Source organism: Ciconia boyciana, chromosome 3 (assembly GCF_034638445.1).
Source record: "Ciconia boyciana chromosome 3, ASM3463844v1, whole genome shotgun sequence".
NCBI lineage: Eukaryota > Metazoa > Chordata > Aves > Ciconiiformes > Ciconiidae > Ciconia > Ciconia boyciana.
The window spans coordinates 27,768,076-27,784,261 of NC_132936.1; the positions used below are offsets into that span (position 1 = coordinate 27,768,076).

The following is a 16,186-nucleotide window of genomic DNA, read 5'->3' on the forward strand; positions in this document are numbered from 1 at the left end:
GCTTTGAAGTTTCCAATGAGCTCTAGTATATAGCACCATCTAAAACGTATTGTTCAAAGCCATCCTTTTAAAACTGTCTCATGTTAATACAGTTATAACAAGGGTGATTTCAGCTCATTCTGTTTATCCTTATTGGTCATTGGTCATACTTAGGCTTAGTTTGTAGAGTGCTATTGCACATAACGAAATCTAAAAAATTCGTAGAGCATCTGTGTTTTTTTACTAGGAATAAATGAGAAACATACCACCATAGGCATACTTGGTAGTTAGATTATGGAAGATGGCAAAATAAAACCCCCAAACTATAGAAAATTCACATTTTCAGCACTGTAACACTGCATAATATGATATGTGTTGATAAGAAACATATGTTCACAGTTCACATTCATTACATGGAATACAAGCATCTCAGCCTTTTACATTGTCTTTCTTATATAAGTGTTGTGAACCAAAGAGGATTACCATGAGGGCACAAAACCCAGCATTCACAAGCATGACTCACAGATGGGGATGGGAAAAGAGTAGTGACAGGTGTTTGTAAGGTTGTTGAGTCAAAATATTATGCCTTCAGATAGGAACTCAGAAATGTACTTAAGTGTACTTGGTAACCACTCCGTATATCCAGAGTTATTCCTTGACACCAAGGAATGAAACCATGAAACACAAAGACAAGTACCTCCAATAGTATCTATGAACTCGGATAAGTGCCTTAAATCAGAAAAGCTTCTGCCAGAAGGCAAAGTCCTTTAACTCTCATTGGCTTCAATTAACCAATTCTCATTCAGCATTCATAAATACCAAGTCTATTATCTCTCTGAACTTCAGTTTTGGTGTCAGTAGTGTGAGGCTAACAGTAATTAGTTGCTTCTCAGAAAGGCTTATTGTTTGCCAAGCACTTTGAAGGCATCATAAGCACAAGTACTATTACTGTAATTACACAGGAATCATATAGAAACTGTTTTTATAGAAAGTACATGTCTCCCTACAAAGTTTCATAAGCAGTAATGATCTATGGCATAATTATCTATCCATTACCATGGTACAACCAATAAATCTCTTTGTAGATGGGCTCTGCTAGAAAATTATTTCACATTTAGCCTGCTAAAGATTAATTTCACGTGTCACTTCTTGGTTACATGTTCTGAAGAACAGTATAGACCAAGCATCAGTTATTATTTTGATGTATCTAGTCAATCTGAACTCAATAATGTACACTTAAATACTGTCCATCCTTTGGTTGACACTTTAAGTGACTTCAGTCAACAAAATGAAAGCTTTAGTGCATAGCTGAGAGGAACATGAGAAAGCGCTCTTTGCAAATGGACAGCATTAGTAATTATAATTTCATTTTGTGCCATTATACAAAAAGGGATATATTAATAGATTTTTGCAATAATGATTTTACAGAATTGGCCATGGTACCAAAACTAAGCAGCACTGCAAAGACCAAAGCTCATATATGAAGGTAATTTTAAGGCTCTGTGTCTCTCATCCAGTAAACCACTTTTTTCTTAATGGGCCAGAAAAGGGTCAAGGAGCAAAGCCTTGTGTTTTGTAATTGCATAATCTAAACTTTTTTTTAAAAGAGAGAATGAAATGTTTGATGGTGTGATTCTTATCTCCATGGGATTTGGTGTCAACCTTTAGGACAAACTAGATTCCTGCTTGGACACCAGATCATTAACAGATTAATAAATCTTATCAAGAACAAGGTATATTTCATTTTATCAGGCTATTTTTAATTGATTCCTTTTGCTACGAGTCAGTTGGAAAAAGTCAATGGGTATTTTGCCCAAGGAAAAACTATACTGGAAGCCTAAGTCTAAGGTGCACAGCAATGTAAAGTGAAATGCATAATTTCTCCTCCTTATTCCAAAGAACTGTGTTGTTTCAAAAGAATAAACACCTTCTTTGTGAAAAAAGCTACCCCAAAGCACGTATGAACAGTTCAAAACAGTCCACTTGTACAATGGACACTTGTAATTAAACCTTTTATAAACAGGTATCTGATATCTACCCAGAACTCCCTAAGAAGCACATGAAAACAGATAAACATTACAGTGAACTCTGTAAGGTACTGAATATGATGTAACAGTGCTCAGGGGATGTACAATTCAGAAACAAGTTCCATGATCCTTTTATGTCAATCAAGGAATTCCATCGGCATGCATGCCACACTGAACTGCAACCAACAGACAAGTAATAAGCTTCCCAGTAACTCAGATCGTAGTATTTCAGACATCAGGCTTTTCAATTTGTTTCTGCAGTAGTTTAAATACAACAGTGTATATTTAAATATACACATTGCAGTTTTGGCAGCTCTTTGTATGTTCTCCTTTGAGCTTGACTCTCAAAGTCTATGTCTAAGTTAAAGGTAAATTCATTGTATTTCTTGAGTTAGAACAAACTCATTATGCCACGTTTCCAGAACAATGATGACCAACAGGAAGACCAAAGAGCACATTCTTTGAAGAAGACAGCATTACTTGGTTTACAGGAATACAGAATAAATAACATGTCAACCAAGCCAGGGATACTAAATGTGTGCTCTTCAAGTGCGGGTGCTCACTGGTAAGGTTCATTAAAGCGCAGCTCAGTGCAGATAAGCTGCTTTGCCCGCTCCTCCAAGAACAGGGCTGGAAATAAAAATGGCTGTGAAGCCGGCTAGCTGGTAACAGATTTTGTACAATTTTGAAATGTATTAAGTGGATACCTGAGAAATAGCCATGTCCTGTGCTTGGGCTCCAAACACCACTACTTTTTTTCTCCAAACAGAAAATTTGACAACTAATAAGCACTATGAACCAAATCCAAAGCTCTGTGAAAAAAGCTGAGGTCTGCTCAGTCTTTCCACTGTAGAGCTGATCAGCCTTCTGGGGGAATGTCTACAGTAGTGATTTTTTTGTGGTTACTGAGGTAGAGCAATGAGTCAAAGCAGTTGCTATTCTGTCAAATATGCAAACCAGTTCTACTCTGAATTGCTAGTGAAGACAACATCATTAATGTTATGTGTCAAGCCATGTTAAAGCAATGAGTTTGCAAAAACTGCCATTGGCTCCCAATATTTCATTGTACAGCACAAGTAATTGTCAGGTATGTATCGTATGTTTTCTAGAAAAATATTTTTGTTTTCCTTAAAGTCCTAAGTAGAAAGTAAAAATATCTTACTGTATTGATCCCCAGACCATTAAGCATGTATATCACATCCTCTGTGGCTACATTTCCAGTAGCACCTTTTGCATAGGGACAACCACCCAGTCCTGCAACCGATGAATCCACTACAGCAACTCCCATCTGGAAGATAACACCACAAAAATGCAACATCAGCACAGAGTATTATTTATAATTATTCATAGCAGGTTATACATATTAGTTACCATGGGTAAAATACACATTTCTCCACAAATGGATGCATTTCTCGGAGGAAATTCCTTAGAATGGCATTAGTCCTGACATCTGTGTAAGGTAAGACTCTTCAAACACAGGATGTGGAACAGAGAACTAATGGTCCATTACATGTGATTTTGGCAGATAAGATGATTGCTGCTTTACAGCCAAACAGACTTTTATGTCTTCTCTCTCTTTATCTCTCTACATGTTCTTTTTAAGTTGCCTGCATCTATTCCTGCAAAGGCTTACATGCAACCAAATACAATCAATGTGTTTCTTCAAATGTGTAATTTTAAGCATATGTATAAGTCTTTGCAAGTTGGAAGTCTTAATATTAGCATCTGATTTACGTGTCATCCAAAAGATTTTGGGACATCTACCCTCTAAAATGTGTTTTATATAAATGGCTATTCTTCCACAAAGAACTTCCCTGCTAGCATTTTTTGTCTTCTCATTTTCTTTTTCTTTCCTCTTTATTAGAGATCATGAAACCACCATGTAAATAGTTTTTTTGTTCTTGTTTTAGAGGAAGGACTACAAGGTGCTGTCACCCAAACTGAACACCACAACGTAAGGAAGAATTACATTTTGGCAGATCTGTTAAAGAGTTCATGATTTTAAATCAACTGGAAATAAAAGTTTAAAGAACTTTATCCTGGTGAGTCTGACCCATTGTTTATCATATTCACCAATCTAGAAGAAAACACAACCCCCAAAATAGCAAATTTCTGACCCTAGCACAGTCCTGAAGTAGCATTCAAAAGCCTAGTTTTTAAGATGCTTGGAATAACTGAATAACTTGGATATCATGGAAGTTCTCCACAGATACAGGTTCTAATCTTTGAATATTTTTTAAGGGAGTACTTGATGCACAGTGTTAAGCTTTCTCATTTAAATTAAGACTTGAAAAAACAGCCAGCTGTCATACATTCATAATTCTCTGATTTTTATTTCCTTCCTACTGCATCCAAGCTCCTTCTCTCTCCTGATCCTCTCTCAGCATATTCATGATGAAGAATAGTAAACCAGTTACCAACTCTGCCCAAGAGATAATATTAAATTTCCTATGGGATAAAGCCTTTCCTGGGAGGTTGGTCAAGGAGGGAAAGGAACCGAGCCTGTGATTTTCACTGACTTGTTTAGTGAGCTCTTGCGTCCTCTTCTTTCTATGATTAGATTTTAAAATAAAGCTGAAATTGGCAAGCATTTTTTCTGTTTTAACATGTTAGGTATGTGATCCAGGACACTGGGCCTCCCTTGTTAAAGAAAGCTCTTCAGACTTCCCCTTGAAGAAGATTAGATGCCTTTGGAGGCATTCAGGCTCTAAAGATATCAGAGGCAGGCAATGATATTAGGCAGAGAGGTCATCAGATCTTCAAAGACACTAGCTTCTCTCTACCTTAAGCACACTAGACAGTTCTCCTCCCCCTGAGGCTAATTCAGGCAGAAATAGACCAAAAGTTCAGAAGAAGTCAGACAGACTGAATCCGGGTGCAATCACAGCTCAAATTCAGGACAGGAGTTCCTGTGCAGAGATAAGTTTTCAGTACTCCAACTTTGACTTTGGGTCCGGAGAGATTCAGAGGTTAAACCATACCTGTTACTCACGTTTGCAAGTCAGTAAAATCAGCTTAGAGGCCTGACTACACAGCAAGCTGATTTCTGTTGTTCTCCTTCTGAGGGACCTACCTGTCCCCGCAGGCTAACCTGGGAGCCTGAGCTGCTCCTTCACAGCCATGCATACAACTAGCTGGCAAGGTAGGCAAAAGATGATGTCCTGTATGCTGGAGCTGCTAAATCCCCTTTCCGAATACACCCATCAGTGATTTTTTTTAGTTCTGAAATAAACTTCCCTGATGTTTTGTTGTATTTGCTTCTAGTTTTAACAGTGCTTTCCATAGTTTTATCATTGACCTTACAGGCTCTTTGAAGTTCCAACATTTCTGGAGGGCAATAATAAAGAGTAATCCAATAAAGCTTTGTCCCAGGCTCTATTCTCAGGCTGGGAACATTACCTTGAGCAGCTAGGTAGCTGCTCAAAGCCTGTAATAAAGACCTCAAAGGAGCCGAGGTGCATAACTGTGACAGGCAAGACAGTACTGTTTAATATTGCTCACACAATGAGACTCTCTAAGAAGGGATATTGTACTTTAAAGTACACTAATCTGTGAATTATGGAGTGAATCACCAAAGTACATGTTTCACATTTCAGTCACTTGTCATACACTTTGTTTGTGTAACCCACCAGTCAGAAAATGTGTTATACTACACATCTGTGTCCAATACACAGAGGATATGCATTTACGATAGCTTTCAACTGGAAATTCTGTCTCTTTTTGCACTAGCTGCTAAGATTCATACATTTACTCTGGAAGTTATTGCTTCAAGCTCCACAGTGGCAGCTGTAGGGCTTGCAAGTGTCCCTGCAGAAACACACTTAAGGCCTCTTAATGGAAAGACTTAGGGTACGGTGAAGGTCTGGGGAAGAGAAAAGGGAGACTAACATGTAGAAGTGCTGGTATGATACAAGCATGCATCCCACTATGGTGCCTGCTGTTTAGTCTGACTTTAAGATTTCCATCAGAAATGACTGTTTCAGGGATGAAAAGGTAGAAGAAAGTGTCCTTCATGGAGTTTTCCCCAGCTGTCAGGTTTTGTCCTAACTTCTAGAGCATTCTTCTTGATGTATTTATTTTCAGTAACATTTACATGCGGATAAAAGCTACAGACAAATAACGTGTTGAGGTACATCACAGCTGTTAAACTCCCAAGGAAGATCAACAGGCTCAGAAACAGCTTTAGTAGCATATAAGCAGTCAGTTTCTAACCCCAGTGAATTATCTCATGAAACGCTTGTCCTTGTGCAAAAATGGGGAAAATATCAACTAAATTGTATTGGCGACAATTAAAGTGGCATCTGAAAACAGACAGAAAAGTTTACCAGTTCAAAGCTGGGGACAACCTCCTCCTGTGAGGTGTCACCTATATTACTATCAGTAGCCTGTTCCAGTCCTTCACAGGGCTCTCACTGAGAGAAAAAACAAGAAACAATATACTGCCAGCATTAAAAGGGTGTGTCTTCTAAAGGCATTGGATATATATGTATATTAATTTCTTGATATGCTTGTACAAACACTTGTGATGCCACCATAATTCTGCATTTGCAGTGCAAGTCTCATTAACACTGGGGTACATGTTGCTTATTATTGTTTGTTGAAAGTGTTTGTGGATACATGGAGGGGTATGGGATACTGCAGCAACATAAAGGTAACATGAAATGTACATTCTTTTGTCTAAGCACATCCTAGTACTCTCAGGCAGCCTCCTCTGAGTTAATTCAAGCTATCCTCACTGGAAACTGGAGTGAGCTCAGCCATTTTAGCCTAACATACATGCAAGAGCATAAAAAATGATGTCTTCTGCTGGGTAAGCGGTGGGAGCAGTAACCTCCAGATGACAGACGGTGATAATTGCTCTGTCTTTTAAACTATCAACTGTTCTGGCTAAACAGAAAAAGGAGAAAGTCTAGTCACAGCTTTACATTGGCAACATCCTCGGTGTGGCAGCTTTCATCCTAGTATGGGATGCTTAAGCCATTACTTCCTAGAAGTAGTGTATAACATATTTATGTCCCTATAATTTTATCTGCATCAGGATGAATTTGCCGTTTTAACATTCTGCCAGTTGTAGACAAGGTCTTGACATGGTGTATATAATACAGCAGCTCTGAATGACCTCCAAATCTGACATGTCTTCAAAACAGTGCTCTTAATATGCAATGAGTGGGTGTCTCTGCCTTTGAGATATTGTCCTTTAAAGTTCTCTTCACAATGCTTCTGATAAGATGTCTGCTGCAACATGCTGCTATTTCAGCAGCAGACTCAGCTGCATCTGTCTGCTCTTGCACATGGTACGGGCAAATATAATGTGTTTTCTGATTCATGTGCGGAATCACTCCAGTTCATCTCCAGTGTGGCCCCATTCAAAAAGTCCTTAAATAATCCATACTTCAAGCTCCATTCTAACAGTGCTAAAAACAGATGTTGGAAAACATCCTTCAGCAGCACTACTAACTAATTTGGAGGTTAATATTACAGTCCAGCCTGTCCAAGCAGAGAGTCTGAAATAGCACCTAATAAATAACTTCTCTGCAAGTTTGAGCAGCTATGAAGCCATTTTGCTTTCGCAGTCATTAAAAGCATAAGGGGCTCTAAAAGAAAAGCTAAAAATTGACATAATGTGTAAAACAAGGCCTCTTCCTTCATCACATGTCCAATATTTGTCAGGCTTTTACAAGAGATAATGAGTTTCAAGCCTTTCAGCAATCTGAGCTTGCAAAACATTCACTGTCAATATGAGATCTTTAAAAAGCCCATAGTCTCATCACTTCCTGACAGGCACTAAATTGTGCTGAGATTCAAGAGAAGTTGCACTGCAGCTATTTCATAGGATATGTCCTAGACGAGCACTGAGCTGCTTACATATGGATGTGTGTGTGGGTGAACAACGGCTCCGCTTCCAGGAAACCTGAAGTGCTCCAATCTTTTTTGACACTTGTAGAGTTTTGATAATCACTAAATTCCTGACAGTGGTTCCTGAACACCTTCCAAACTTTAGCTTTGGCTAGTTTTAGCTTCTCTCTAGAGAAGGCAGAAGACTTTTTGCTCCTGTCCCATGCTATCTTCCTAATTCCCCAATGAGAGAGCAAGGAATTAAATTAATCACCTTTGTCAAATAGCCAGTTTTAACAGGAAACCATTATTGCCAGTGAATAATAAATACTTCATGTTTCTCAGTTTGCTTTCCTGTCTCCACATAACTTCTTGTTGGGACAGTCAGTCTCCTTCCTTACTGATCTTTAAACCTGGCTTCGTCTGACAGAAGTTTAACTTTGTCCCTCTCTTAAAAATGTCAAGATCAGCATCAGTAACTCCAGGGAAGCATGAGGTAAAAATCAGAAGCTCTAAACAAGGTCTTAGAAATTAGGGTTTTTTTTAAACTATGAGATTTTGAAACCATCATATCAAGGATGCCAGGTGTGCATTAAACAGGAAAAGATTTGTTGTCCCACAAAGTTTAGGGGCCACTGCATTGTGAAGTTCAGTACCACAGTGCCTTAAAGATAGGTGCACGTAGATATGACAAAGAATCACTGTATTAGTTCAGCATTTGTTCAAGGAAGGGAGAAGGAAGGAAGAAGGAAGGGAGGAAGAAGTAAAAGGAGGACCTGCACATGTTAGGTCAAAGGTTGTCCACACAAAAGGTAGCACAAGACTAATACTATTTAATCCTGCAGCCCTGCAGTGCCTAGCTGGCACTGTTGGCGTGGTGTGGTGCTGTCATATTACCGTGTCTCTCTGACATCAGTCTGCTACCCACCACTACTTGGTATGCCATCAGGAAAAACACCGTCTCCTGTAGAGATAACCGTAGAAATATAAATAACTATGCCAGCAATGCTTTGTAAGGTGGCTGTGCCCACAGAGATCCTTCCATGAGTTACATTATCAAGTTGTCTAAAACCGAGGCTTGCCATCCCCCTTTATTTCAATAAAATGAATGTATGTAAATAAATATTATTTTAGTATTTGAGCAATTAGAAGCATAAATTTCTACATATAAGGCAATAAAATGGGACAACATCTCTCTGTGGAAAACCTTGAAAGTTAACTGCATTTTCTTCCTGCTTCTTTTTCTCTCTGCTCTTGCTAAAGATTAATGCATCACAAAAGAAAACACTACTTTTCAGAGTTAACACCATCACTACTGACCACAGGGTGTCACTGTTACATTAAAATCTATAATTTCCCAGTTCATTTAGTTAGAAAATTAATACATTCAGAAAAAAAAATAAAAAATCCTTTTCTCCCGAAACATATTGAGATGCAAGCAATTTGTGGGCAGACGTGCTGCATAAAATAGGTTAATACAGCATTCCTTTAACTTATTGCACACATCTTTTCATATTGCTACTGACACATTTATTATAAGCAAAGCTGGCAATGACATCTAGAGTTAAAGTTCCCTAACACTTTCCATCATAAGGCCCTACTTTCAGTTGTTTATTACTTTGTCAGCTTTTAACTGCTGGAGCTTATATTTTCCATGCCTCGCCTCTGTCTCAGGCTGCATTGTTTTGGAAAGTTTTAGTGAAAAATGGGGTTGGCCACTTCCGAGAACAAGTTTTGGGGAAGAAAAACGCTTTGTTACGCTTATATTCAATAATTCCAACATGAGCTTCTTGGAGATATTCTTGTAGTCTTGCACTCTCAAAATTGGCACAGGAGGAATATTGATTTTAAGAGATCACACGGTCTGGACTTAGTTATGAGCGTAGGAAAGTTCCACCTCATTGTCAGTCTGGTAGCTAAAATGCCCAAGGGTCAAGAGAGCAGCAGCTGACCATGCTCTTTCCCTCAACATCAACAAAGAACTCGCACAAAAAAACCTCATCACCCGCACAAAAAACCTCTCACCGGTGGGCTCGAGCAGCTGAGAGCTGTGTTGCGGCCCCAGTTCTTCAGAGAATGTTCGTGGATTTTTAGGGGCAAACAATGCCCTTAAACATGAGACTGGTTTTGAGATTTTGAAAAGCTTAGAAAGTCCTAATAAAAATCCTACGCCACAACAATATTAATATTGGGAAGCAGATGTTGACAAATTGCTATTAGTATTGCCTATGCAGGCTTATTTTGCTCCTTTTTTGAATACGTGGACTCTTTTATTTACAAGACACTAGGGTTTGCGAATTCGGGGTTGTACACAATTCGAGCTGCTCCCTTGCTAAGCATCACAAAACCTGCAGGGGGAGCAGGAGACACAGCTCAAGGTCTTGTCGAAACCCACGAAGAGGAGATGATCGTCAGAGCACTGAGTGACTTTCCAGTCTCCCTTCCTTCCCTCCCCAGGCAACCCAGGGCATTGCCAGATTTCCCAGTTCAGCTGCTGCTGATCTGAAGTAAGTACTTACTGCCCCAGATGCTCTTCAGCAGAAGTTGCTGCTCTCAAGTAAACCTCTGGTGGTTTAACAGTTTGTCTGCTTGCTATGTCTTGTGAAATAATCTGGTCTAAAAACGTGGGATATTCATTTCATAGATTTACGTCTGGACACAGTCAGAAGACCAGTTAAACAGGTAGAGCAGAGAAGATAATAATCTTGGGATCTGGAGGGAAGGGGGGGGCAGAGAGGAAAGGCAAAGGGCAGCTTTGGGGTAGGCAGGGAGAGAAGCGTCTAGTCCAGAGGTACAACCACTGTGCCAGGTTGTCTGTGCCCTACATGCAGCCAGGTGACAACCAGGTTTTTCTCACATGCTACGTGCCAGTGTAAATGAATAAAAATAAACCTGAAAATAAACTGAGGGCTTGATGGTAAAGTTACTGAGGGTTGCTCTGGGAGAGGAAAGTTTTGCTGGGACTGGAGAAAGCATGTTTGGAACTGCTGACAGTGAAGGTCCAATGAAGAAACAAAATCCACTCACTTTGCAAGGGATGGCTCACAGAGGATAAACTGAGTAGAGACATACCCACTAAAATCAAATGGATGAATTGTCATAATGGCTGAATTATGGGACATCAGCTGAGAATGGGTTGAATGAAGAATGGGACCACAGGTAAAAATCAATGTTTGCGATGCAGGCTGCAGAGAGTGCACTTCACTGTGAGTTACGACCTTGAAAAAGGACTGAGTGCTACTATGGAGAATCAGGAAAAGGCACTGATCTAGTATTTGAAGTGCACGTGGCAAATGTGGAACATGTGAATCCACCAATGAAAATGGCAAAGCTGACCCAAGCATCACAGTATCTGAAAAGGCTACTTTTTCCAACATTCAGAGAACATATAACCTAGTTCATCTATCTTAGGTACCCCTTTTATTGGTATCTATACCTTAGAAAGAAACTACAAATTTGTTTGATCTTGTTGTTCAGTCCTGGTTAGCTTCTGCCAACTCCCAACCCTCCACAGCTTAAGCTGGGTGGTCAAAACTGTTCCTGGAGGTCTAATTTCCCTTACTTTGTATAAACAAAACACTTTCAGCATGATGCACCAAGTGGCAGAGGACACTAGCTTGTACCAATGTGAGCAAACAAAATAGGTGGGTGTCAGAAAACATCTATTTTTGTAAAATGAATCTGTAGCAATGATGGCATTTATAAGAAAACTGGGAAAGCAGAGCAGAACTACTTTCATTCCACAGTAGTATTATGGTATGTCAGCATTAGGGTATCTAAAGGAATGAAATGGTCACAGCATTTAAAATCCCATCTGACTTCAATTCAGCCAGAGCCCTCACACAGCAGCACCTGACTCCCCTAGAGCCAGGAACATCACCCACCCACAAAAACCACTTTGTTTTGACTTTCATTTTCCATATTATCTGTGGAATCACACCCACCTGCCACTCAGCAAAAATGGGGACCTCCCACACGTCCCCAGGGCTCATCTCCAGATGTGCTGTGGAGTCCTACAGAAGTATCTGCTCCTTGTCTGGGGCTGATCACCCATACAACATGTGTGGTCTTCACAGCCTGAAAACCACCACTGGTTCATTGGTGTGGAAGCTGGGGAAGCTCAATGGACCAACATGGGTGGAGGGACCTCAGCGTGACATCAGGCATTCTAATGGGTTCTTCGAATGTCTGAAAATGTATGCTAAGGTCAGCATCTTCTCTGTCTTCCTCTGGGTAGCTTTCTCCAAGGAATGCTAAGGCAGATTAAAGGTGAGACCCCAGTTTAAGTTGTTGGACACTAAGATTGATGCTTGTTAGTTCTACAAGGACATTTTCTTCCACAACTAATTGAGCTTCATCCAGTGCTTCCCATCTCAACTGCATAATGAGCTTCCACATTTAGAGAGAAAAGACCTTTTCAGATACTAGTGACTTTTAGTATTGCTCCCACTCACAGCTTGACAACTAGACCTACACTTGTTTCTCCTGCATGTGATGATACACAAAGCAAGGGAGCAGTTGGTAAATACCCTTCAATCCAAGTCTCCCTTGTCTCTGCCACATACCAGAACATTTGCTGAAAGTTTTGGCTGCTATCCCAAACATGATGGCAGTAACGACATATTAAATGATCTGATGCACATTACAATTTACAGTAGATGACTACTCCTATCTCATGCTTCCAAGGCTTTTCCTCCAATGTCAGTACCTATGCTTTCCAGAAAGTTGCTCAGGTTACTGTTGTAACTATTATAACATCTTCCTTCCCATTTCACCTTTTTAAAAGGAATCAAGCCAGGCTAGAGTCAAACGTTTTTCCCCCTCTCAATAACCATCCCAGAAATATTTAGCTGACTTAGAAATGGAGCAGATTCAGCAGTGGAGCTAACCCCCACCCCCCCACACCCCCCCATCCAAACACAAATACCTACAACAGTCTAGCAGTGACACTACCCTACCTGGGGCTCAGGTTTTTTCTTCACCTTCCTTCTAAATAAATGTCCTAACTATTGGGTAATGTGGGACACCCAGGCAGTGAACCACAAACTGTCCCGTGCTTCACAAACACATGGCAACATCTAAAAGGAAGATCCTGCTGAAGTTTTCAGCTACTTCAGAAACACCAGGATGGTGGTGGGTTCTGTGCGTGTCCCTGAGAAACCTAGCCCCTCCCTAGCTTCATCTTTGCCCCTCCACTTTTCAATCAGATTTTGCTGCACTTTCAGTCTCCTTATGCAACAGCAAGATTTAAAGCTCTAGCAGCAAAGTTCAACTTAGAAAAGTCTGGTACTTTATACTCCTCAAGTGTATAAAAGTGGATTGGACCAATTCTTACTTTACTGAAATAATTATTCACTGGGAGCTTGCTTGAGCAAGGGCATGGACTTCAAGACTGCATCATTATTAGTAGTAGTAGTTCTAACCTGCAGTTAGAGGTCATAGATTTGACTCCTCTTGCAGATCTCAATAACAATCAATGAAATATCAGAATTTATTAATAAGCAGTCAGAAAGAAAAGGACCTGATTGTATCAGAGAACAAAAGTCTGTTTTTATCTTTTTAACTGTTGTTACGGTTCTCATCTTTTTTGGGGAAAAAAAAAAGCAACAGCTCTGTTAATTCCTGAGGCTACTTATTTTGCAAAAGAAGATACCTGAAGTTTTCTAAAGGAAGTCACACTTTTCCAACAAGGCACATAAGTTATAATGATACAATTTGCTACTTAGAACTGGGAAATCACTTTAACTTTCATCAAGTGTATAAAAGTTTTATCTTTATGCATTGTTTTAGTTTTTCAGATTAATTCAAAATGTACTACAAAAGTGTGCAGAATTTTGAATTATAGTGTAGTTTTTCCATAATCCATGGTATCTTTTGCATTTTATATTAATATACAAAATATATGCATCATACTTACAATACATAGTGTATGGTCATAGCAGTTATTTTCTAATGTGAGAGATTCCTCTTCTCATTTCTGGAGATATATCTCACAACAGAAATGAAGAATTGTGCATCCTATCTCAAGCTGAATAGATGTATATCTCCATCATTCACTATCACTCCATATTAGATTTAAAGTCTAGGCCAAAAATAATTTGTACAGTTAATGCTGTTAAATAAAACCTTCACTTTTTATTCAGGCATAACTACTATTTTGAATCTCTCTTAATTCTATTTTCATAATCCCCTGAGTGAAACAATACTTTATTCTATTTTAGTACGTAGGATGTAAGGAAGTTCAGAGATTCTGCTCCCTAATATTCATTGACAAAACATACTCAGCATAAAGAAAAGTGGATGGCCAAGATGTATGGCAAAGTACCCTTAGAAAAAACCTCCTGGCATTTATTACATCATCTGGATTACACAGGTGCATATCCATCTTCTCCCATATTTGGAAAATAAGAACTGCATTCTCCATTCAAATGCTTTTAACTTATTTACGGCTAGATCTGGAGACTTAATATTTATCATCACAAAGTATAAAGCCAAATATCCTTTTTCTTCAGGAGCACCAAAGATTAACAGATTAGAATGTTTTCCACATGTCCATTTTACTGTCAAGAGAATATTAAAGAAGTTTTCCAGCTTCCGCAGCTCAGCCAGATGTCAATGGATCCCACAGTGAAGTAAAATTGGCAGAGTAGCCTTCTCATGACCCCGGCATTGTTTTATCAAGGATCAGTTTAAAAGTATAAAGGGCCATTTCTTGCTGAGATCTGTAATGTTTTTCAGCCCTTTTCCCCTGCAATTACACAAAAGTGCTGACTTTGTTGAACTACTGATATGCAGTAGTATTTCTTATGACTTCTCTCACACTGTGCTGTAATTGCTGTTTGTGTTGGCCCAAGAAAAGTACCACGTCTTGTTTCCACTGTACATTTCCGGACTCTGGTTTCAGTAACATCAGTGTAGGATATTGTACTGGGCATATGTTTTGTTGTGTAAACATTAACTGGTAATTTACCCTGTCAATCTCCACAGTATGGCCTCTAATTACCAGAGGTTGAGGAGCTTCAGATGGACATTTTATAAAATATTTACAGTAGTTATATTGCTTCTTTTTTTCTTCACTGGTATCTGTGTTCTGAAAATCATTGCAAGGAAAAAAATACAACTTCAAAAACCATAAAACAAAACGCAACAACAAAAACAAATGTATTCATTCTTGCACACCTCATTCTCTAGAGGAACTAAAGACTAGGTTCCCAATTAGTTAGCCAAAAGTTATGGCAATATTGCAGTAGACATTATGGTATAATAAAGTATTAGATATTTCTGTTTTCTTTCAATTTGATTATTCCCTTTTACATCTTTTGTAACAAAAAAAATAGTATATTATTTCTATCCGTATTTTTTTTCTTAAAATTCATTCTCACTAAATAGCCCCTGAACTTGCAAACAGCTATGCACATACTTAATTTGATTCAAGACTCAGACAAATGTATTTAACAAATGGGACCACTAAGGTCTTGTTGGAAAATATAGCATCTACTGCAAAGATTCAGAACCAAGGAGCAACCTCCCTTTAAGAGCTCTGGAATATATGTTTTAGTCATTCATCTATATAATTTCAAGGAAGTAGACCTTTCCATTTTGTGCTAAAATATAATGTCCTGAGCAGAATTCCAGGATGGGATAAAACAGTTAATAACTACAGTAATGTGACCAAGGAAGATGCAATCAAATAGGGCATCTTTTTGGACGCCACAGGCAGAGTGAATCTCTATTTCAAATAAACTTTTCACCATGATTTTCATCATAATGCAGGAAACTTTAAAAAAAGTGTGACAGTTTCTCAGCTTCTACTATTCCATTATAACTGGATCAATTTGGTAATATTCATCACATTACAATACCTTATCACATTACAATACCTCCAAAAGAATCTTCCCTTCCAATACATTGACTAATTAAGTGGTAGCATTAAGGTGGGGAGCCACAAAATGTAATCTGTCTTGCAAATTTTTTTCCCTTATTCTGAATAAAGTTCTTTTTTTAAAAAACACAGTTGCAAATTGCTCATCCAATATATCTGCCAACAGTGAAGCCAGAACCCTTCTTTTGTTTCAAAAGGCATTCAACTTAGCATCTTATCTTTTGCTATAGATGCGCATTATATTGCCTTGCTAAGTCTACTTTTATTCTGTTTGCTCAGTTTATTCTTTAGAGGAAAAGATACTACATCAAATTAAAAATTCTTACCTATTGTCGCAACTTCTGGTGCAAGCAAAATCTTACTGTTACAAACATAGATCAGAGAAAAATCTTTCTTTCTATAATTGTTTACTTTATGCATTTGAAAGGACTCTGTATTAATCAAATCACATCATTTGCCTCTG

At 38.7% G+C, this 16,186-nt stretch overlaps 1 protein-coding gene across 2 annotated transcripts in view; it reads right to left on the reverse strand.

Annotated features, from left to right (window-relative positions):
- Nucleotides 1-16,186, reverse strand: part of HMGCLL1 (3-hydroxy-3-methylglutaryl-CoA lyase like 1) — an 85,707-nt gene that overhangs the window by 5,857 nt on the left and 63,664 nt on the right. For both annotated transcript variants that reach the window (XM_072855186.1, XM_072855187.1), the window contains one exon: nucleotides 3,169-3,294. In XM_072855186.1, coding sequence (XP_072711287.1) covers nucleotides 3,169-3,294 — 126 coding nt within the window. The remainder of the gene's footprint in view (nucleotides 1-3,168; nucleotides 3,295-16,186) is intronic.